Below are 24,020 nucleotides of genomic sequence, written 5' to 3'. Positions count from 1 at the left end.
TAAGCCTATGCACCACAACTACTGAGCCTGTGCTCTAGAGCCTGCGTGCTGCAACTACTGAAGCCCGTGCGCCTAGAGCCCGTGCTCTACAACAAGAGAAGCCACCACAATGAGAAGCCCATGCACCGCAATGAAGAGTAGCTCCCACTCGCTGCAACTAGAGAAAGCCCACGCACAGCAACGAAGACCCAACGCAGCCGAAATACATAAATAAAAATAAATAAATTTATAAAATAAATAAATAAATAAATGGTAATATAGTTTAACTTGTTTTAAAAGTACTAGTGGGACTATGAAAACTTTCATACAAAATTTCTACTTATTTCTTCAGTAAATGGCCCACTGCAATGGCAAAGCACACACACAAGAAAAGGAGAATTCAAGAGGATAAGGAAAACAGCTTTAAGATGCAATGCAAGCAGTACTTTTAAATCAGCTTAACTAATGTTTGTCTACAGAATACTAGCATCTAAAGGTCAATACTGCACAAGCTGTGCATATAGTTTGGTACTCTGTTTTACATACCGTTCCTGCAGTATCCAAGATTTCAAGCATACACTGTTGTGCATCTACTTCAACTTGCTTGGGGAAAAATTAAAATAGATATTCATTTTTTTAAATGTATACAAGACTACTTTAATATATCCAACAGCTAATATGATATTTAAAACAGAGACAAAGATTATAGTAACTTCACAACTAATTTCAAGCAATACTTACTTTAACACAACAGGAGAAAAAATAGCTAGAAAATAGGTCTACTGACCCCCAAACTGCATTAGGTGCAAAAACCATGTGTTCTGAATTTAACACAAGGATATCTCTTGATACAAGATACACAAGATCCAACCTCAATATGAATCACTCAGCACTTAAATCTGGAGAGGAAATGATTTCAAAATAGCTCAAAAAAACTTTTTTAAAACCAGTAATAGTTCCAATAATATCAGAAGTAATTGTCTATCTCAATTCTCCCATACTTTAGATATACCTTCATTTCTCTAGATAACCACATCCCCTTCACCATACTGGAACAACAAAATTTCTGGGAGCGAGGAAGCAGAGGAGAGCTATCAAATAAATTATATATCCCTGCTACCCTTTTTACCTAACATTTCCTAGGGAACAAAGTTATATACGTGGAAAGAAGAGTAACACTGCCTCAGTGCTGGGGTGCAGAAAGGAGTTTCCAATTTGTTTTGGTAGACTGTGGACACAGAGGGAGGAATGGAAACACAATGTCTGCATAGCAGTAGGGGCCAGGCTGGGCACTATGTCAAGGTGGGGGATAACTCTCTCTCCCTGCTAAATAAAAAATCTCTGCGCATTTAGTTTTATTGTCACATGTTGTATAAGTGAACATATTGACAGAAATAAACCTTTCTATGAGCAGTGGAACTTTCTCAAGGAGTTGTAAGTAGGAAGGTTAGGGAGACTTTTGTACTTACATCTTTATATTAAAAAGAAGGGAGCCTGAGAATATTCAGTCTTTGGGGGGCAGGAAGGGGAGGGAAACATGGAGCTATGACTTGAAATGCATGGCCCAGCTCTAAAGTTAGTGTGTCAAATTACAATTTTGGGGTCAGTATAAACTTAAAATTCTTTGAGAGAGAGAGATAAGACAGAGAACAAGAGTGACTGTTTAAGATTCTTATAAGCTGGTAAACACAAAATGCCAGGAAATAATCAGGTGTGATCTTTCCCCACTAATTTTATAAATTAACTCTGCTTCTTCATCCTACTCTGTAAACAACATTTAATAATTATTAAGCTAAAAACAAGAATTTATATTTATAGTGAAGTCAAAAGCAAAAGGCCTTCTAAAGTAACATACCTTTCTATAAGAATCTTCTATCGTAGGATCATATTTTTCAACAAAAATTCCTTGAACAAATTGTACAGTCTGAAAAAAATTAACATACCATTATACTCCCCCCAAAAGACCACATACAATTCTGCACATTTTAAAGTATTGATTTCATATAGCTAGTTTTACCATTGATTTAAAAAACATAACTGCAACTACATTTGAATATACGCATTTGGTGGGAAAATTACTTCTGAAAGCTTTTTTTAAAAAAATTAATAATCACCAAGCTCCTTACTGGGTATCTAAGTTTAGAGATCATGTATTGAAAAATCGTTAAATGGCTCCTGTTTCAGTCCTAAGGGCTTAAATTTGAATTTTAGTTAGAAAGTGGCTAATTATCTTGTGTACACACATATGTGCACACTCACAACACCTCCCCATTACTTTGGATATATTTACAAATGAAAAAGCAGTTCAGGCCCCATTGTACACACTTCTCAGCTTGATTCAAGCACGCCAAATTCTGTGCTAGGTGTTTAAGTGGCAAAGTAAGATGATCAATCTCTTACTGTGGGGCTTTGCTAAACTCTAAACTGTGCATCAAGTTATTTCCCCTAAGTTTCTCCCCTTCCCCACCCACCACTGTCAAGTTGTGTCTTCTTTCTTGCTTTACTATTTCTTGATACAGAAAACATGGTGGGACAGTCAAAGGTAATCTTTGAAAAAGTTTTTTAAATAAGGTGTATTTAATTTTTGTAACATAAAATTTATATTGTAAGCCAACTCACAATGAGATGGACCAAAATTTATTCCTGTTTGGCTCTGAAATGCAGACACCCATTTATATGCACTGAAAGTCAGTCAGTTAAAGAATGGACTCACTTTGGCATAATATTTCTTTGTGTTAAATCTCTTTATATGTCCTTTCCCGTCTGTGCTTAGTCAAAACTGTATTCTGGTCTGGAACCCATGTTCCAGAGAGAATATGATCTACCCAGATACAACTAAAAGCTGACTAAATTACAAGAAAAATATTATATTACTTCTAAAATCATTATGAGATTTCATCTTAACAAATAAATAAAGACAAATAAGCAAAACCTAAAACTCAACAGAAAAAGAACATGTATTGGAGTAAATAGCTTGGGTACAGTGAGAATGTCTTACCAGAGCAGATTTTCCAACTCCTCCGGAGCCAAGAACAACTAGCTTATACTCACGCATGGTGTAAACTTGTAAAATCTAGTACCTTATTAAAGAAAAAAAGAAAAAAGAATTCTTAAGTACTATCTTTGTATTCATGTCCTTCTTATATAAATAAGACATTCAAGCATTTATTTAAAATGACTACACCATATTAATATGGAGCATTTCATAAACAGACTTACTAAACGATGCTACTGGTAGTGCCCTTTAAAAAACATCAGAAGAAGAAAGAAACTGCAGAATTATAGACGTGACTTTTAGCCCTATCCTAAATTCAATTACAATAAAATATTTACTCCATCAAGAAAAAAGGGAGGAAGGCTGAAAAACAGTATTAAGGGGCATTCTGTTAGCTGTAAGATGGCAGTGATAGACATGTTATCCCCCTTTTCTGAACCATCTGCAACCCTGAGTCACAAGTAGTTGAGTGCCTACTAAGTACAAGGATATAACCAATGAACAACAAAAAATTCCTGCCCTCAACTGAGCTAACATTCTGGTAAAGATGAACACGATAGGGGAGGGGTCTGCAAACAAATCCAACTCACTACCTGTTTTTGTACATAAAGTTTTATTGAAATACAGCCACACCCATTCATTTGTGTATTGTCCATGGCTGCTATCTTGTAATGGCAGAGCTAAGTCATTACAACAGAGGCCATCTGGTTCACAAGACTAAAATATTTACTATGTGGTATTTATAGAAAAAACCTGCTGGCCTCTGAGATACATAAATGTTAAGTGAGCTAGCAGAGAAAGCAGACCAAATATCTATTCCTGAAGTGGGTGTGGGGTGTGGGGTCGAGGATGGATGGGGTGGCATAAAGAAACTGAAATGGTCAGGAATCAGAAGCAGATCTCAAGAACATGAAAGCCCAGACTGAAAAAGTCTACTGAGTGTTCAGTATGCTGAAATGGTGGAAATCAAAACAAAATCAAACCGAAAAGAAACAATCCATACCAATGCTCATCATTAGAAAATGTCAGTACACTAAGGAGAAAGAAAGAAGATCCTGAAAGTTTCAGGGTGGGGAACAACATGAGAAAACAAAGCTCCCACATTCCTAGAGAAAAATAATTGGCCAGTGGCCATGGTGCAAAAGTAGCCACCAGAACAGGTTCTAAACCTTCTTAATCAAGAAATGCCAGTTCTTTAGTCATAGTAACACAATACCAGGACTGGTTTAAACACACTTAACTAACCAATAACCATTTGCTTCAGTGAATATGCTTCTGCAAACCAGCCTATTATTGATAGCCCCTTATTTCTGAAAGTCAGTCAGTTAAGAACGGACTCACTTTGGCATATTTCTTTGTGTTAGATCTCTTTATATGTTCTTTCCTTCCAGTCCATACTCTTAGAAGATAGCATTTGTTTTACCTATCTCTATATGCCATCTCTTTATTTCTCCTCAGGACGCCATGCCTAATACCAAGGACTTCTTTTCAAAAATTTCTCCTTCACTTTCACCTTTAAATACATGGATTATTTCCTGTATTTTCTCCATTCCTTAATGGGGGAGGGTGGGGAGGTTGGGTAACCAAATATAAAAACCACCAAAGAAGTCAGCTGCTGACTTTCCCACTTACTAGTTCCTACATTTGATTTCTAAACTTACTGAACCCATTATTTCCATAGACTCTTCTCCAGTTCTGGAACACTGTCTCTGTAACTTTTGTGAACTGCATGGTTCTTACCAGATATGATTTTAGGAAAAAGGATATGAAATAAAAGTTGAATCAACTTTCAGCTTAAGAATATTCCACATGATAGTCTGCATTTAATTTGGGACAAATAAATCTTTCTTTGTAAACATGTAACTCAAGTCAGGTTATTTCTTTTAATGTAAAAAATCATTTAAAAATAGGATTACTTAGGTGATAATTCTATTCAGTTCCATGCACACATTAGCCAACCACATGGACCTACATTAATATTTGAGAAATATTTAAAAATAAACTTAGGATTCTCATGAAAGATGCCTTTAAATAAATTTTTGTTTATGAACCCATCTAGAGGGAATATGGTAACTTTGGGGACAAGAATTTCCTAAACATCCCAAAGAGCAAACCAACTAACTTTAACACAAATAAAATTAGACTCATCTCCCTGCATCTTTTATCCTTTAGGTAGGTGGGCTGTGTCACTTTTTGATGCCTTCTTTGTCATTGTTTATCATTAACTTAAAAAAAAAAAAGAAAAAAAGACTCACTTCAGTGAACACGCAGCAAAATGCCAACCAATCAGCAATTGCCTCACTTGAGCGACACTGCTTTTACTGTTGACATTAACTCACTTCTGCCTCTGAAAGTCTGTGAATCTTTGGACTCTGAAATTCCCTAAAAACCATAAGATTAGCAGCCTGCTCTGCTCAGGGGAGGCAGTATCAGACCAGGATAGCTTTTCCTTAAGTAATCAATAATTTCAGCTTTGTGTTTTTTGTTTAGATATTGAATGGTATCTCTCATTCTTTGACAGTCAACCTAAGACCCTCATTTGGCATCATTCCAAATGACACCCTTAGACAAACAAGTGTACTGAATGGGCTGCCTGTGTCCAATTTGTTTGTTCTTTGATTTTCCTATCAGATGAGTCAATCTCAACAATGATGGGTACGCCAACCAGTGCCCTGAGCTCACATTGCTAACTTTGTTACTCTAGGATTTGTACCAAGTAGGTTTTTCTATAAGGCAATTACGCCTTTTGGCTTTGGCTTGGAGTGCACTATTTGATAAATATTTTTGCCATTAGTTTATAATTCTTCAGCTACTTGCTTTGCTTTTGTTCATCTACTTGCTCAAAATTTTGTCTCACATGTTTTGTTTTGTCCTGTACTGTCTTGTTTCCATTCACTGAATAAGGGAGTGCTCCATGTGGAATGGATGGACGCATAGGCCTGATAGCCTCCAATGCAATTCAAACTGGCCCCAAGCACTAAAGGTTAAAGATGAGCAACATCAGTGACCAATTGAGGCAAAGTTGAGTGATGGGCCAAAGTTCACCTCGGGTCACTTAAACTTTCACGACAGCATTACAAGGTCAATAACCATGGGGTTTATTATGTGGCACCTTCCTAACTTCTGCTTGATCAGGGAACCTGAGAATCTGTAAGGACACATTTGTTAAAAAAAAATTTTAAACTCCTTCTGCCATCTTTCTGTGCTGATATAATGGTGCACACGCAAGTCCTAGCTGATGCTCTCAAGAGCATCAATAATGCTGAAAGGAGAGGCAAGTGCCAGGTTCTTATTAGGCCGTGCTCCCAAGTCATCATCCAGTTTCTGTGATAATGAAGCATGGTTACATTAGCGAATTTGAAATCAATGATCACACGGCTGGGAAAGCTGTTGTGAACCTCACAGGCAGGTCAAACAAGTGTGAAGTGATCAGTCCCTAGATTTGATGTGCAACTCAAAGATCTAGAAAAATGGCAGAAAAACCTGCTCCTGTCCTATCAGTTTGGTTTCACCGAGCTGACAACTTCAGATGGCATCATGCACCATGAAGAAGCAAGATAAAAACACAGGAGAGAAAATCCTGGGATTCTTTTTCTAGGGATGTAATACAAACATGCAAATAAAATGCCTCTATGGGGACTTCCCTGGTGGTCCGGTGGTTAAGAATCTGCCTTCCAGTGGTTAAGAATCCGCCTTCCAACGCAGAGGATGCGGGTTCGATCCCTGGTTGCGGTACTAAGATCCCACATGCCCCGGGGAAACAGCCCACATGCTCTGGAGCCCACCCTCTGGAGCCCATACGCCACAACTAGAGAGAAGCCTGCGCAGGGGAACAAAGATCCCACGTGCCTCAACTAAGACACAGCCAAATAAATTTAAAAAAGAAAAAAAATAGGCCCAATGGAAAAAAATTTTTAAAGCACTCTTAAGTCATTTTTATCTAGGAATAATTTACATCCAGTAAAACAAGCAGATCTTAAGCATACAGTTAAATGAGTTTGGGCATATGACAATACCCTCACAACCACAAACATAGCCCTCATTCAGATTTAAAACACTTCCACGGAACTCCTGGAATCCCAGGATGTGGGTTCCAACCATGGTCGGGGAACTAAGATCCCACATGCCATGGGGCAACTGAGCCTGCGCGTCACAACTAGAGAGCCTGCACTCCGCAACGAAAGATCCCGTGTGCCGCAACTAAGACCCAACACAACAAAATAAATAAAGATTTGAAAATTTATATTAAAAAAAGATTTAAAACACTTCCATTACCCAGACAGTTCCCAATGTGCCTCTTCCCACTTAATTACACCAACACCGTTTTCTTGACTCTAGTGATCTCTTTCTTATTTGCCACGGCCATACCTTTTCTAGGAAAAACTTCTGTGTCTTTTATAAACTTCCAATATAATCTTGACTCTTGCACTTACACCGGTAAATTACAAAAATGGTGACTTTGACAACTGCAACATAACAACAGGACTTATGGTCAACTTTTAAAATGTCAAAATTAATACTTTAAGAGGAATTATAAATATAGAAAAATTATGAGATAAAAATAACATTCAATAATCAACTTCTCTAATTGGTATTCTGAAGCCTCAAAATAAAATGACTAAGATTGTCTCTCTTTACTCCCCTGCTCAAACCTCTGGAAACCTACCCTCCCTGAATCATTGTCTATTTATACTACCCACAATACCCTTCTATTCCATCTGCTCCTTACCCATACCTCTGAAATGAACTACCTTTCTTGGGGGTTTCTCAGAAAAGAAAAAATTATACTAAACAGCCTCTTTAAATTGCTGGAAGAGAAGTCAGAGCTATAGAAACTGAATTTAAAGACTGGTCTAGAATTTAGTTGGTAGTTATGTTTAAAGATTTTTCTAAATCTCAGGTAGACTGACAGAAATTTGTTGCAGAATCCCAACTTACTTACTAATTACTTAATTTCATCATAGAGGAAAAAAGGTTAAAAGCAGCAGCATAGTAAAGACCAGATTTAAACAGCCCAACCTGTTAAAAAAAAAAAATTGGCCTTGAGAGAACCTATTTAGGAAATATACTATTTCAGGGGTAGACTGGTCAACATTTAATATTGTAAACAAAATGAACACTACTTGATAGGAAACAAAATAAAAATTGACTTCAGGAAATTTTAAAGGGAGACAATGTCCCTTCTTTCTGTAAATGGTCTCAGACCTGAATAGGAAATTGAAAATGGAAAATTAGAAAATCTACAATAGTTGAGCATTTTCAGAGATCCTCACAAAGTAAACAAGCTAGAAAGAAAAATTAAACCAAAAGGTCTTTGTTTTCTAAGAAATGGGGGCCTATGGGTGAGGAAACTTGTACATACTGACTATAAAAAGTAAACATTATGGGAACTGCATTTCTTAATGCGATGCCTGGGGTCCTACTTCCCAGTTGCTTCATTTACCCATAAATGAGTATTACTTGTTGCTAGAATGAGTAAGGTACATCCATATTATTGCTTCTATCAGTAATTTGTTCCTTCTATCTCTTATTATTGATAAAAAGCAGATCTACTGTATGGATATAGATAACATTTTCTTTATCCATTCACCCGCTCATGGACATTTGGTTTGTTTCCAGCTTGTGGATATTATAAATAATGCTTATCAATTTGTTTTAATTGTAGTAACTCAACCAAGAAATTTTACTGCAGATCTCTAAGACCACAGGAAATTGAAAACATTTCCAATTTTGAAGTAGGAAATATGAAGGTCATCAATAGACTTTCAAATTTAAAAACATAGTGACAAAACACATCTAACTTACCAATAAGCAGCTTTCTAACAAGGAACACTGATAAGTAACAACCACAAATGAACAGTCATTCTCTTTCATTAACTTTTTTGGCCAATATTTCCTTATATGGAAAACCAAAATATTTTTATTTAAATCCTAATAAATACCAATGTTACGGATATTATTCTTAAAAAAAAAAAAAAGTCTAGCAGTATGAAAGCCAAGATTTGAACTAATACCTGTTTTTCAAATCTGTGCCTTCTACTACACCAGCTTTGAAAAACTGTTTACATATTCTAAGCCTGGGATACAAAGTGGATTTCATTATGAATGCCAACTCTGATTGACTGGCAATGACCATTACTTCTGGTTTTTTTTTTTTTTTTTTTTTTTTTTTTTTTGCAGTACGCAGGTCTCTCACTGTTGTGGCCTCTCCCATTGCGGAGCATAGGCTCCGGACGTGCAGGCTCAGCTGCCATGGCTCACGGGTCCAGCTGCTCCGCGCATGTGGGATCTTCCCGGACCAGGGCATGAACCCGTGTCCCCTACATCAGCAGGCGGACTCGCAACCACTGCGCCACCAGGGAAGCCCATTACTTCTGTTTTTAAAACTTCATGCACAATTTTAAGATAGGTAGAGTTATATCAGAATTTCAAAGGGATTTGTGATAACTGCTGTTTGAGACATTGAGAACAATTGTTCTCTTTCACTGAACTCCAAAAGAGGGACAATTTTGACAGTACAGCATAGTGGTTCACAGCACCTAAGTTTTAAATCCTCGTTCTGTATAACACTGGACAAGTCATGAAACCTTTCAGAGCTTCACTTTTTTTACAGAGAAAATGGAGACAGTAATGCCTACATGGTAAGGTTGTGAGATGGATACACAAGAGCATAAACTCCACAAAAACAACAATTTTTGTCTGTTTTATAATATCCCTTAACCTCAGTGACTGACATATAGTATGTGCTCAACTAATTAAAGAATGAAATGTAGTGATTTCCCTCAAGAGTACTTACACATAGTAATAATCAATAAAAGATAGCTTTTAAAAAAAATTTATTTTATTTATTTATTTTTGGCTGCATTGGGTCTTTGTTGCTGTGCGTGGGCTTTCTCTAGTTGTGGTGTGCGGGCTTCTCATTGCGGTGGCTTCTCTTGTTGCAGAGCACAGGCTCTAGAGCACAGGCTTCAGTAGCTGTGGTGCAAGGGATTAGTTGCTCTGCAGCATGTGGGATCTTCCTGGACCAGGGCTCGAACCCGTGTCCCCTGCATTGGCAAGCAGATTCTTAACCACTGTGCCACCAGGGAAGTCCAAAAAATAGCTTTTAAAATAATTATAACAGCAATGGTCTGGACTACTGCTCAATACAGTATAGCAGAACTGATGTTCCCCTCAGTTGAGAATCACTGCTCTACCCTTTTACCTACTAGCTTAACAAAACATTAAGAATGCAAGAGGAGGGCTGCTATCCAGCTTTTGTCTAATTTCGAAAGTTTCTTCTAGTTAGGCAAAGAGATACAATGAATGCATAGCCTAAAACTATTTTCCAATCATATGTAGGTTTCTATCCTTAATTTAGTCCTCCCTGTCACTACAACCAGTTTGGAACATGTTAAAATCAACTGAACTATATTCTAATTCTTTAGCTATACTTATTATTTAAGCATCATCTAAGAGGCACTTTTAGAATACATTTTAACATCTAAGAGGCACTAAATCTAAGAGGCACTTTTAGAATACATTTTAACATCTCTGAAACTGGAATGTACCTTATAGCAAACTCCCGTGTCAATACAAAAAGCAAAAAGCTAATTATATATCAGTATTTTGAATCATTTAAAAATGTAGTTTAGGAAGAAAGACTGGGAAATAACTCTCCTGTAAGTCTTTAAAAAACATTACTATGCAAAAATCCTTTACTACTGGTGTTTTCTCTGACCCTTAATATTAATTACATGAGTCAATGAACTTTATTGTACTTCAAGTTATGCAGACTGTACTTCCGACGACCTGGGAAGAATTTCAGTATTACTACTTTAGGAGTAGTGAGAAAATCTTGAGCTTGTAATGTAAAATGAATTCTAATTCTCTTGAACTTTGTTTATATACATATATGGTGGTAGATTGTCTTTCTTCTTTTGCTTATGTTTTTTCTGACAGTTTTATTACTAATAAACGGTAAATTTTTAAAATACACAAATGAAAATTAAAACTGGAAGGTGAAAGAGGAGTTGCGGAGTTGTCTTGTAATTACTTCATTTTAATTGTAACTTAAAAATATTGGTAACTATTGGCAATTTAAAAAGGGGGGGGATTGGATGAAGGCAGTCAAAAGGTATAAACTTCCAGTTATAAGTGCATACTAGGGATGTAATGTACATGATAAATATAATTAACACTGCTTATGTTATACAAAAGTTGCTAATAGAGTAATAAATCTTAGGAGCTCTCATTACAAGGAAAATATTATTTTCTATTTCTTTAATTTTGTATCTATACGAGATGATGGATGTTCACTACCTTATTGTGGTAATCATTTCATGATGTATGTAAGTCAATTCATTATGCTGTACACCTTAAGTTTATACAGCACGTGTATGTCAATTTTATCTCAATAAAGCCACCAAAAAAAAGTGGCCATTAGAAAATCAAAAATGCCAAGTTTAGCCTGTCACTCAACTCACAATGAATTATAAAATATTGATGTTGGCAAGAAAAGTATTTTTCAGATAAGTAACATGCTGATTGTGACGTATGTTTAAAGAAAACAGAAGCTTAAAGAAGAACCAATTAAAATTCTTTCAATTCTGTTTTTAAACCTCAATAACTAGTATGCCTCTTCTCAAAAAGGGCTAAGAGTTAACTATTAAACATTACAAAATTAAACTTATTATTTTAAGTGCTTTATAGAAAAAGAAATACTCTATACAATGTAAATATTGACATTTTAAACATTTTCCTCTCTTATGTCAAAGCTGTATTATGTCTTTTTAATTAATTATCATGCTAAAAAATCTAGAAAGAAAAGATAAATAGGGTAGCAAAGGATTTAAGTTCTAAGTACTTGGATTGTATTCTGAGAAGCCTGCTGATCTGTTGTGTCTTCTTGTACATCAGTAGGAAATAAGGATTAAGACACACACAAAAAGATACAAAGTATATTAGAAATTATTAGAGGTATATTCGAAATTAATGACAGATGGTAACTAGACATCATAGTGATCATAACTTTCATAATGTATATAAACATTGAATCACTTGAAACTAATATAACATTGTGTGTTATACTTCAGTAAAAAAAATTAACAGAGTTCTATTATGTATTACTGCAGTGGACTGCCATTTAAAGAGATGGGAAGAACAATTAAAACTATTTTGGGGCTTCCCTGGTGGCGCAGTGGTTGAGGGTCCACCTGCCGATGCAGGGGACGCAGGTTCGTGCCCCGGTCCGGGAGGATCCCACGTGCCGCGGAGAGGCTGGGCCCGTGAGCCATGGCCGCTGAGCCTGCACATCCGGAGCCTGTGCTCTGCAACGGGAGAGGCCACAGCAGTGAGAGGCCCACGTACAGCAAAAAAAAAAAAAAAAAAACCTATTTTATAATCAACAGAAAAACTGACACTGAAAGAGACTTTAACAACCCTCAAGTTAAGGGCAACACCATCAAAAAGTGTTAGATGAAGATGTCAGCAATGGCGGATATCTCGGCTAAACATTTTGCCAAGAATTATGGTGCTATTGGTCAACTGTAAAATATTCTAGTTTGATTTCCATTGTAGGTGATGGGATTTGATTTTGTTGGTTTATATATGCTCTCTTTTATGGCGTTTCTTGTACGTAATGGCATTTATCCAAAAAATCTGAATGCAGTTTGGAAGTTATCTGTAATGAATTATAAATTAACAATAACCTGTTTATATGGTAATCTGAAATTCCAGAATTATTTGAATCAAGCTTTAATCTATGAACTCACCAATTATATTAACTCATTAGTTAATGAGGGAATCTCGGATCCCCATTTTTTGGGGGGTGGCTAAACAGGCAAGAACATAGAATACGTGCAAAATGAATTTATCAATAGTGCCATTTCTCATTTACACTTCATCAGCGAGAAAGTGCATATATACAAGTAGACATTTATCCAGTTATAAATATGAAGCATGAGTCACACAGCTTCTCCAACAATCTAACATTCCAGATGAAGAAAATCAATTAAATTTGTAAAGAACTATCAAAACACAGAAAATTCCACTATGGTTACAACTGGAAGCATTTTCTACACTAATTTTTCAAATGTATAAATATTTCTGCTACTTATCTTTGAATAAAAAAATCTGGGGGGTTATTTTTGGTATTATATGTCATTTGCATTTAAAGATTCTTAATTTTAGTTACTTACATAGATCCCCTAAAATTTGTGTGACTACAACCAACTCCTGGATCAATCGGATAAGTGATACATTAGAGACTTATCTTTGCTTTCATTGGTTCTTTTTATCAGTTTAAGCAAGTGTTTAATTCTAGTCTCAGAGAAAATCATAGCAAAGACATGTAATGACAAGAAAATAAAACCCCTAGGGTTCCTTCTCAAGTCAAGTTTCAGTGGCTGCTTTGTAATTGCTTGAAATGAAAGTTGAGGAGAGAAGACACAATCATATTCTACATAAAGTTCAGTAAATTTATCTAAGATAATATTTCATCAATCAGAAATGGTTGGCATTTTTATAAAAATACAAAACAATAATGGATGCTATGACGATTCTGAGCAGAAAATTCTGAAGACATTTATGAGTCAAAGAAAATAAAAATCAGTAGTTTTAGTCTAAATGTATTCACTATATAAAAGTACATATCAAAAAGCAAACAACTGGGGCTTCCCTGGTGGAGCAGTGGCTGAGAATCTGCCTGCCAATGCAGGGGACATGGGTTCGAGCCCTGGTCTGGGAAGATCCCACATGCCACGGAGCAACTGGGCCCGTGAGCCACAACTACTGAGCCTGCGCATCTGGAGTTTGTGCTCCGCAACAAGAGAGGCCACGACAGTGAGAGGCCCGCGAACCGCGATGAAGAGTGGCCCCTGCTCGCCACAACTAGAGAAAGCCCACGCACAGAAACGAAGACCCAACACAGCCAAAAATAAATAAATAAATAAAATTAAAAAAAAAAAAAAAGCAAACAACTGATTCAATTATCTACCATCTGTATTGCATATTTTTCATTAACAAGACCTAGGGCACACCCAAGTTCAGATATTACTGTCCCCAATTAAGAACTATAAGAGTAAATCTAAATATCATTGGGGGAATTTTAAAAAGCATTACAAAAAAAAACAAAACAAAAAACAAAACAAAACAAAACAAAAAAAAATAAATAAAAAAGCATTACAAAATGATAAACAGATGTACTAAAAAAACCTCTTGGCTATTTACTTCATGTTGACATTTATTGAAGACCTACTCTGAACCAAGAATTGTGCTAGAACCTGAGGATTAAAAAAGAAAATCTAAGACATGACACCTTCTAATCAAGATTACTATATTATAGCGTTCAATATTCAACATTCATATGTGACTGCCTTCTGTATGTTAGGCTCTGTTCCAGGCAAAGGGAATAAAGCAGTAAATAAAAGACACTGCCCCAATAATTTACTGCCCCGAGGGGGGGAAACAAATAAAATCAATATAAAATATGTTAATCTGACAAGCACTACGGAGAAAATTGTATAAAACAAGTTAAGGGAGATAGTGTGGGAATGGAGAGATTATATAGCTCAGTACCCAGTCATTTCAAAAAATTGATATTAAATCCTATTTTTAAAAAAACACTCTACCATTAGGCTTTGTTCTGTTCAGAATTTTTAAATCAATATTTTTGGTGGAGTAATGTTCCAACTAATTTGTGGCTGAAGTTAAATTTGGATTTGGGAGAGTCATAGAGATTTGTCTAGGATCCACGAGAGAACTCATGGCTTCAATGCCCCTTCTTCCTTTGCTAATAGGGGTTATAAATGGGATTTCTGGAGGAATCTAAACATTAGCTGGTCTTATGAGGTACTGTTATTCAACATGTACAAAATACCCCTCAGTGATTTCCTTTGCCGGCTCTGGACAGGAGGATATTCATGATTCCCCCCATTGTGTAGAAAGAATAACACATAGATCAGGATAGAATAGAATGCTCCTGACTCACAAACACTCAGGATGCAGTCCTTAGGAGGGTAGTGTCAAGCAAACATCTTTGAAGTATGCCTCGCACTATCTCAGCCCACAGTGATCGTTCCTCTTTCTGACAGGCTGCACCAAATACTTTAGGACTCAATTATACACTATCTTCTCTTCTAAGAGGAGAAAAAAAGCTGTAGAAAGCAACATTATCTTGTGATTTAAGAGGCTTGGTTCTATTTTAGAAGTTAAATAATTTGAGATAAATAACTGTATTCTCAATTTCCAGGTTCCTTTGTCTGTAAAATGAGGAAATAAGGGAAAGTGAAGTATTGAGCAGAGATGCCTTACTCAGCCAGGTAGGCATGTAAATGCCTCAAGCAGCAAGGTGTTAATATTAGGGAATGGTGTGGATTGCAGCAGAGTGAATGCTTATACAGCTAAAGTTTCAAATTCTAAAAACTGTGAATACTGTGAAAACCAACAAATCTATTTGAGTTATGGAGATTTGGACACCAGTTTTTTATTTCTGGACTGGATGAACTCTAAGGTCCCTTTCAATTCCAAAATGTATTGTTACATCAAGTTTTCAAGAATTATACAGAGATATAATTTTTGAAGTATCCTAATGTTATAATCCCTCTTCTTAATTAATATTAAAAACGATACACAGTTGACCCTTGAACAACATGGGTTTGAACCATGTGGGATCCACTTATACATGAATTTTTAAAAATAAATACATACTACACAACTGGATGTGGTTGACTCCTTGGATGCTCAGGGCTGACTGTAAAGTTATACTTGAATTTTGGACTGCACGTGGATTGGTCCACCTAACCCTCGTGTTGTTCAAGGGTCAACTGTAAAATTGTATGTTTGTAATAAAATTTAATGATAATGTAAATATTCTTTTCCTAACTTCATAATGGAGATTTAATATTATACAGACATTTCAGAATGATCATCTTTCAAATATAATATAGATAAAACTAAATAAAAGACTGGAAACAATAAGGACAATCTCCCTATTCATAGGCTGTCCTATGGGAAAATCTGTCAACAACTACTGGGCATTCAACCAAGGCAAGATCCAAACGCCTTCTACATTTTCTTCTTCCTTCTGGCATGCTAGTCCAAGATGCTTTGTGCAGTTAAGGCTTCTTTCAAAGTAATTTAAGATTAGGGCATGGGCATGAGATTCTCCCTCAGGAAACATACTTCTCTTTAACTATCACCCCAAATGAAGAGATTGGTTGTATAAGTTATTATACATATTGATTATGGGGATTAAGATTGGGAAGTAAAATATAAAAACAAGTAAAAAGTGGTTGTAAAGGAAAAGTCTATATACAAAATACACAAAAAATGTGGAGTGCGGACCAAATGTCACCAGGCTGACCCATAAAACACTGAATAATAGATTCTAATTAAAGTCTGCTTTAATTCTATCCAGGATAATATAATACACCATCAAACCAAAGGAATTAAGGAAACTTTGGTTATATTAATCCAGTAACAAAACTTGTATCCACAAGGTTACCCTGAAAATGCTTGACATCAAGATTATCTTGAAAAGCAAATACACTGATTCTTTGTTTTAAAATGATGGACCTATGTGCTTCAATAACACAAAGCAATCCTGTATTTTAAGCAAAACAAATAATCAACTGATATTTTTAGAGACATTCCTTAACCAAGTGTGACTAATTCATTATCAATAAATAAAGAAGCCATTTGGCTAAGTTTGAGGACCAAACTTAGTTTTTCCTTGTACCATAAAAGTAAAAATTACACTACCTTTGCAGTCCAGGGTGGTAAAACATGGATTCTAGAAATAAGAAGACCTAGAACTGGCCACCTATGCAATTTACAAGTGACCTGTCACTTGTTTCTAGGCTTGTGTTTTTATATGTAAAATATGGACAATTATTATACCAATTTCACAGAGTTGATGGGCAGATTAAATAAGAACATACATTATCTATAAAAGCCTTAAGTGTTAGTCATTACCATCATCAATTAGATGCAGAGTGGCCATTATTTATTTATTTTGGTGTTCCCTATTTGGTCTAGAAATGTTTGTTGAATAAAAGAATGACTGTCTAAAGACTAATAATTCATTTCCAGCAAAGGAAAGAACTACTTAGATTTTTAAAAGACCACTAACAAGTTACTTTTTTAGGTAAATTGCCATTTAAGTTCATCAGTTATTGACAGATGTCATGAATTCCAATGGAATTCTTGACATTAAAAAAAAAATGAGGGGGACTTCCCTGGTGGCACAGTGGTTAAGAATCCTCCTGCTAATGCAGGGGACACAGGTTCAAGCCCTGGTCCAGGAAGATCCCACATGCCGCGGCGCAATTAAGCCCGTGCGCCACCACTGCTGAGCCAACGCTCCAGAGCCCGCGAGCCACCGCTACCAAAGCCCGTGCGCCTAGAGCCGGTGCTCCGCAACAAGAGAAGCCACCACAATGAGAAGCCCGCACTCTGCAACAAAGAGTAGCCCCCGCTAGCCACAACTAGAGGAAGCCTGAGTGCAGCAACGAAGACCCAATGCAGCCAAAAATAATATAAATAAATAAATAAATAAATAAATAATAAAAAAGAGAAGACTTAAAAAAAAAAATGAGGGGACTTCCCTGGAGTTCCAGTGGTTAAGACTCTGAACTTCCACTGCAGGGGGCATGGGTTTGATCCCTGGTTAAGGAACGAAGATCCCACATGCCGTGCAGCGTGGCCAAAAAAATAAAGAAAAAAAGAAAAGGAAAAGAGGGGAGGGGAGAAGAAAGAATATATGAGATGCTTTGGGCATATATCTTAAAAATAATTTATTTTTAATATTAGTTTCTTATATTTGCCCTGTAGGAATTGTAATTTCCGTAGAAAAGAAAATGCTCTGGGCTTCCTTGCTGGTGCAGTGGTTGGGAGTCCGCCTGCCAGTGCGGGGGGACACAGGTTTGAGCCCTGGTCCGGGAGGATCCCACATGCGGCGGAGCAGCTGATCCCGTGCGCCACAACTACTGAGCCTGCGCTCTGGAGCCCATGTGCCGCGGCTGCTGAAGCCTGGTGCCTAGAGCCTGTGCTCCACAACAGTAGAGGCCACTGTGATGAGAGGCCTGGGCACCGCAATGAAAGACTGGCCCCTGCTCACCGCAGCTAGGGAGAGCCCGTGCGCAGTAACGAAGACCCAAAGCAGCCAGGAATAAAAAAAAAAAAAAAAAAAAAATGCTCTACAGCCCAAATAGTATTAAAACCAACAACTTTTGGGTTCCAGAGACACCTACTCTCAACCCCATAATCTGACTTATTCTTTATTATTATTTTTAATCTTATTCTTTAAATCAGTCTCATTAATGTAAAAAATAGGTTATAATAAGAATCAATACTTAAAAAGTGATCAGCGACATTTCATAGTTCCTTTCCATTAAAATTCTCCAAACAGCTACAGTCAAATTAAAATTCTCCCAAAACATTGGTAACTCTAGCAATTTTCCTATCCTCAAGTTGTTAAGCTATGACCCCCCTTTCATCCGCCCCCCCAGTTTGAAATTCTGGGCTAAGTAAAAACACTTAACTACTGGTTCCTGAAGTCAAGTGACACTACTTCTCCCACTGAACACTTTCTGGGGAGATTGATACTTGATTTCTCCTTTCCACCTCCAACTCCCGAAGTAGTTATTTTAGCAGTTAAAGAGAATTACTTGCTCTCTTCTCACTCCTAAATAAAATTAACTGATTCAAATGTTAAAAGAAACTGGACTAATCTTTTGGACACAATAACAGTGTTCAAAACTTCTGAGCAGATTAAAAAATTATTTTTGGGAGGAAAAATTAAGAGGTCCAAACATTACCTCACACTCTCTTTTAAAAATGTTTCCAATCTTACTAACTTAAATTCTGCCAAGAGAGGTCTTCTCTGTGAACTAGATTTCTAAATCTAGTCGAGCATAGAATTTGTAGACTGTCAAACTGTTTTACAGCATTTTCTCTATTCTGACCATATTTATAACACCATGGAGGAAAAAAATTCTTCCTTTGCCCTTTTCATGGACTAATGTTGCCAGTAAATGAAGCTTATTCTAACATATACTACGACATGCAATTTAAAGTCATGTTTCCAGTTTTATTGCTGGACTTCTCACTGTACTTACCTTTCAAAGTTCAGTACTTGATCACATCTGAGAGAATATATTAACTACAGTATAAAAATTTATCAGTAATCTGACAACTGCAGAAAAACCATATAAAGAAATCTTAATAGATTTCTCAGTCAACAATACATGAGCAAGGTAGTTAAGTGACAGAAAAACGGAGATCCCAAAAATGTTTCAAAATCAGGCAAGAAGAAATCATGGGGGCTCAAGATCCCGTATTAGTTTCTATCAGATCCCTCCAAACAGGTTGGATTTGGAGGGATCTGACAGATTGCTCTCCCCTGCTCCCCAGCTCCTTGGACATATCTTAAAAATTAACCTGTCAGTTTTTTTCCTCTTGTCAGATCTGGCTGTAAATTCTATAGGCATACATAATAATTCAAAATCTGCTGTGTCTTCCGAACTGAATTTAGGTAACCCAAGTATGGACATTAACTTTATTATTTGCTATGTATCTTAGAATCTGATACACACACACACATACTCAGTAACATGGAGGCCTTAGTTAACTGTATTTTAAATTGAAAAAACAAACAAACAAGCAAACAAATGGTAAAATAGGAAAATGTAATAACAGTTAAGAGCACAGGGCTTCCCAGGTGGCGCAGTGGTTAAGAGTCCGCCTGTCAACGCAGGGGACACGGGTTCGAGCCCTGGTCTGGGAAGATCCCACATGCCGCGGAGCAACTAAGCCCGTCTGCCACAACTACTGAGCCCACATGCCACAACTACTGAAGCCCGCGCGCCTAGAGCCCATGCTCCGCAACAAGAAGCCACCACAACGAGAAGCCTGCGCAGTGCAACAAAGAGTAGCACCCACTCGCTGCAACTAGAGAAAGCCAGCACGCAGCAACAAAGACCCAACGCAGCCAAAAATAAATAAATAAACTTTTTTTAAAAAAAGAGCATAGACCTTAGATCTCATTTCCTGGATTAGAATGCCGGTTCTAACACATATTAGCTAAGCGACCTTGGTCATGTTATTTTAACCTCTCTGTGCCTCGTTTCCTCATCTGAAAATGGGAAAAAACAGTACTTCTTAAAATTAAAAAAATTTCAAATAAAATAAATTATTCCATGCAAAATGCTTAACACAATGAGTAAAACATAATAAGCAGTCAGTAAATGGTACTTGGAAATTTTTTTATCCTATCTAGCTGTCTACAGTGCTTAAAACTTGAAGCATCTAAAAGACTTCAAAAGCATACTACAGTATACTACAGAAAATTGTATACCCTGAGGAGTTGTCATTTGTCTCTCTTCTCCACCCCATTACCAAGTCTGATCCATTCTACCCTGATGTCTCTGAAATCAATTCCATTCTCTCCACTCCATTACCTCATAAGAGCTCTCATTTCTCATGTGGAAAAAAAGGGGGATACAGGATGCAAATATGAAGGGAAAACGTTAATTTATTATACACCTGAATGTCCATGAACAGATCAGAGATGTTAGTTTTAACTGTGAAGACAAAGAGGTAGGGCATTCCAGAAATTTGAGAAAAAACAAATATGACAGCTATATTTCGGTGGCTTTTACATCCCAGGAGATGATTTGTAAGTATGGAACCTTAAAATGTTTACAGTGTTTGTACTGTGTTAGCTTGCAGTCAGGTCAATTTTACAGAACAAAATGCTATGAGTGCAGAGAAGAGAACTGTCTGCCTGTAAGGAAATATCAGGCAAGGTTTCTCTAAGTGGATATTTAAGCCAGACGAGTAGATATTTTAAGGGAATAGGGAGGTTCACTGAGAGATAAGGGCATTCCGGGAAAAAGGACTAGCATGAGAGAATTCATTACATCATGAGTGCATGGGGAAGGGGGTTAGGTACAAGAGGAAGGGGAGCCTTGACCTGCATTCTATAGGAAACTGAGAAACAAAGTTTGCAAGTTGGGAAATGATATGAACATATCTGTGTTTTAGAAAGAATACAGAAGCACAGTATTAGTTTCCTGAACTCTGGGAATTCAGTAGGAGTTTACTGCAGGTAAGAGGTGGTGACCTAAGTCAGGGTAGTGGCAGAAGGAATAAAGAGAAAGGATATTTGAGAAATTTCTAAGTCAGAATCAAGAGAACATGGGGACAGACAACACTAGGTGAGGAAAAGGAAGAAGAGATGCAACATGATCAAACAGATGGATAGTGACACCATTAAACCAGATAGGGAGCCTAAGAGGAACACACTTGGTTTAGTAGGTATCTTTTATCTTTTGGAATAGGTCTCAAAGACAGTGGAGGAAAAACTGAGAATAGTATGGACACGGCAGTGGCACCTTTTATTCTTAAAGCAATGCTTTAAGAAAGAAGATGCTCAATGCCTGTGTTCAAAAGGCTTCAGGTATAGAACGGACACCGATTTGTTTAGGAAGATTATAAATGTACCATGTGTAATTTGTTTCACTCAATATTTCTGGTGTATTAATTTGAAATACACAATTTATTTAGAGGATTACAAATCTCAATTTAAGGTTTTATAATTTTAGTTGTAAGCCTTTATCAAATGAACTTTGATGTAGTCTTTTGCCAGTTTATGAGAAAAAGAAATATGAATGAAAAAATTAGCACTATACAAAACCAAAAATCTTTCTAGGCTTAATGAGCTTCTGAGTGTAAAATACTCAGTGACAAGCTTGTATTGTATGTACAATAAACCATAACATATAAAAATCACTCGCCTAGGGCTTCCCTGGTGGCGCAGTGGTTGAGAGTCCGCCTGCCGATGCAGGAGACACGGGTTCGTGCCCTGGTCCGGGAAGATCCCACATGCCGTGGAGCGGCTGAGCCCGTGAGCCATGGCCGCTGAGCCTGTGCGTCCGGAGCCTGTGCTCCGCAACGGGAGAGGCCGCAACAGTGAGAGGCCCGCATACCGCAAAAAAAAAAAAAAAAAAAAAAAATCACTTGCCTAGACTGTGTCTTTGGACTTGGTCCTTGGTCCTTTTTATCTTAAGCCTTCTGTAAACAGGGTAGTAGTAAGCACCTTACATCCTATTTCTGATTTCTCTAGGAATAAACAGATACTATGGCTATGGTGACACCATTGCCAGTGTTTACTCAACATTCTTTTAAGGTCTAGTCTAAAAATAAAACATATCTATTAAAAATCAACAAAAACTACTACAAGCAAAGAAATGAAGATTTCCTCCTTTTCTTCGATTTTAATCTAAATGTTCCCATTTTCTTGTCTTCTCAAGACTTTTCATCACCCAAATCTGAACTTTACACTTCTATACAGGAATATAATGTGGGATACACTTGCTTTAAAGGCTCAAGTAATTTTTCTACAACAATGTGGCCCACGATATAAGCTGGCAAGTCTCACAAGGTGGCAAAAAGAACCATAAAAAGCTAAAATAACAAAAGTACTCTATTCACATTCTTAAAACAAGAAAAATAATGAAAGGATAACAACCAAGCACACCATCCCAGAAGAGCCTATTTTAGCCAATAGATTAATCAAATTAAGGACATGTTTTTGGTATAAGTATCAATATTTTTTTTTTTTTTTTTTTTTTTTTGCGGTATGCGGGCCTCTCACTGTTGTGGCCTCTCCCGTTGCGGGGCACAGGCTCCGGACGCACAGGCCTAGCGGCCATGGCTCACGGGCTTAGTTGCTCCGCGGCATGTGGGATCTTCCCGGACCAGGGCACGAACCCGTGTCTCCTGCATCGGCAGGCGGATTCTCAACCACTGCGCCACCAGGGAAGCCCAAGTATCAATATTTTTAATGGCTCCTTTCCATCAATACTACTAGGCACAGTGCATGTCTCAGAATAGTTTATGTCCCACAATGGCTCAACTGCTGGCAAAATTTGTAAGGATTTTTAGTAGCCACTTTAAGTTATATACCTGCTATTAGAGAGATCTCAGCCATGGTGTTCTCTGATTTACATAACATGAACACATACAAAAGCTAACTGCAGCACAGGAATGACTAGGCACACACTACCCTAGATGTTTCCTTACAGACACCGTCTCTGTTAATCTGTGATCAAAGCTTAAACCGCTTTAAGAGGAAAATTTCAAGCTGCCTAGGACTTTGCTATATCTAATAAAGTACATTTAAATAAAGCATTAATCATCTGACAGATGATACAATTTTTAATTAAGAAATGTAGTAAAGCACCACCTTCTGATAAGGACACCATGATGTCATACACAAATATATTCCTAAATAATTAATCAAATGCACTTTTGTATTTTCATTTGAATATTAAAGAACGTCTATCCAAAATAAATAATATTCAGAAACTTAAGAAATAAAAGCCCAAGTGTCCCAACACCCCTCTCCCACTAAGCCAACTGTCTAGTTACCAGGCATTTATTAAACTGTGCTAACACAGTGATAAGCAAAAAAGATAGCCACATCAAAGTGAAATCAGGGTGACCAACAGCCCTGATTTTAGCACTCAGTCTTACGTCCCAAGAAATCCTCAGTCCTGAGAAAAACAAGGTGGCTGGTCGCCTTTTGTGAAATACATATGGATAGGAATTTGCTTCCTCTCATGTTTCATAATTTTAAAGACGTGGAACTGTGAAGGCTTAGAAAACATCTTGCAGGGACTTCCCCGGTGATGCAGCCGTTAAGACTCCACGCTCCCAGTGCGGGGGGGCCCAGGGTTCAATCCCTGGCCAGGGAACTAGATCCCACATGCATGCCGCAACTAAGAGTTCGCATGCCACACCTACGGAACCCGCCTGCCACAACTAAGGAGCCGCCGAGCCTCAACTAAGGAGCCTGCCTGCCACAACTAAGACCCAGCACAACCAAATAAATAAATAAATACAAACATCTTCCCAGCAATCAATTTAAAAAAAAATCTTGCAAATGTACAAGCTTATTTTTTTCACAATGTGACCATACTCTTCTCTGAAATAAAACATGGACATTAAAAACCAAACTGTGTACATCACTTAGTATAAGAGAGAAGTTTGAGTGTGTATGGTA

The 24,020-nt window shown here is 37.1% G+C and overlaps 1 protein-coding gene and 1 pseudogene across 4 annotated transcripts in view; one reads left to right on the top strand and one right to left on the bottom strand.

Moving 5' to 3' along the window:
- RAP1B (RAP1B, member of RAS oncogene family) overlaps window positions 1-24,020 on the bottom strand; it is a 47,623-nt gene that overhangs the window by 7,137 nt on the left and 16,466 nt on the right. For 2 of the 4 annotated variants that reach the window (XM_067009710.1, XM_067009709.1), the window contains 4 exons: window positions 7,343-7,440; window positions 2,978-3,059; window positions 1,835-1,903; window positions 526-582 (listed from right to left, as the gene is read on the bottom strand). In XM_067009710.1, coding sequence (XP_066865811.1) covers window positions 526-582; window positions 1,835-1,903; window positions 2,978-3,034 — 183 coding nt within the window. In that variant the 5' untranslated portion in view covers window positions 3,035-3,059; window positions 7,343-7,440. The remainder of the gene's footprint in view (window positions 1-525; window positions 583-1,834; window positions 1,904-2,977; window positions 3,060-7,342; window positions 7,441-24,020) is intronic. The other 2 variants (XM_059080362.2, XM_067009711.1) reach the window with 1 other exon arrangement.
- LOC136792274 (small ribosomal subunit protein uS8-like) lies at window positions 6,188-6,572 on the top strand (annotated as a pseudogene).

Source organism: Kogia breviceps, chromosome 12, assembly GCF_026419965.1.
Source record: "Kogia breviceps isolate mKogBre1 chromosome 12, mKogBre1 haplotype 1, whole genome shotgun sequence".
Taxonomy (NCBI): Eukaryota; Metazoa; Chordata; class Mammalia; order Artiodactyla; family Physeteridae; genus Kogia; species Kogia breviceps.
This window is presented reverse-complemented; position numbering and strand designations above follow the sequence as displayed.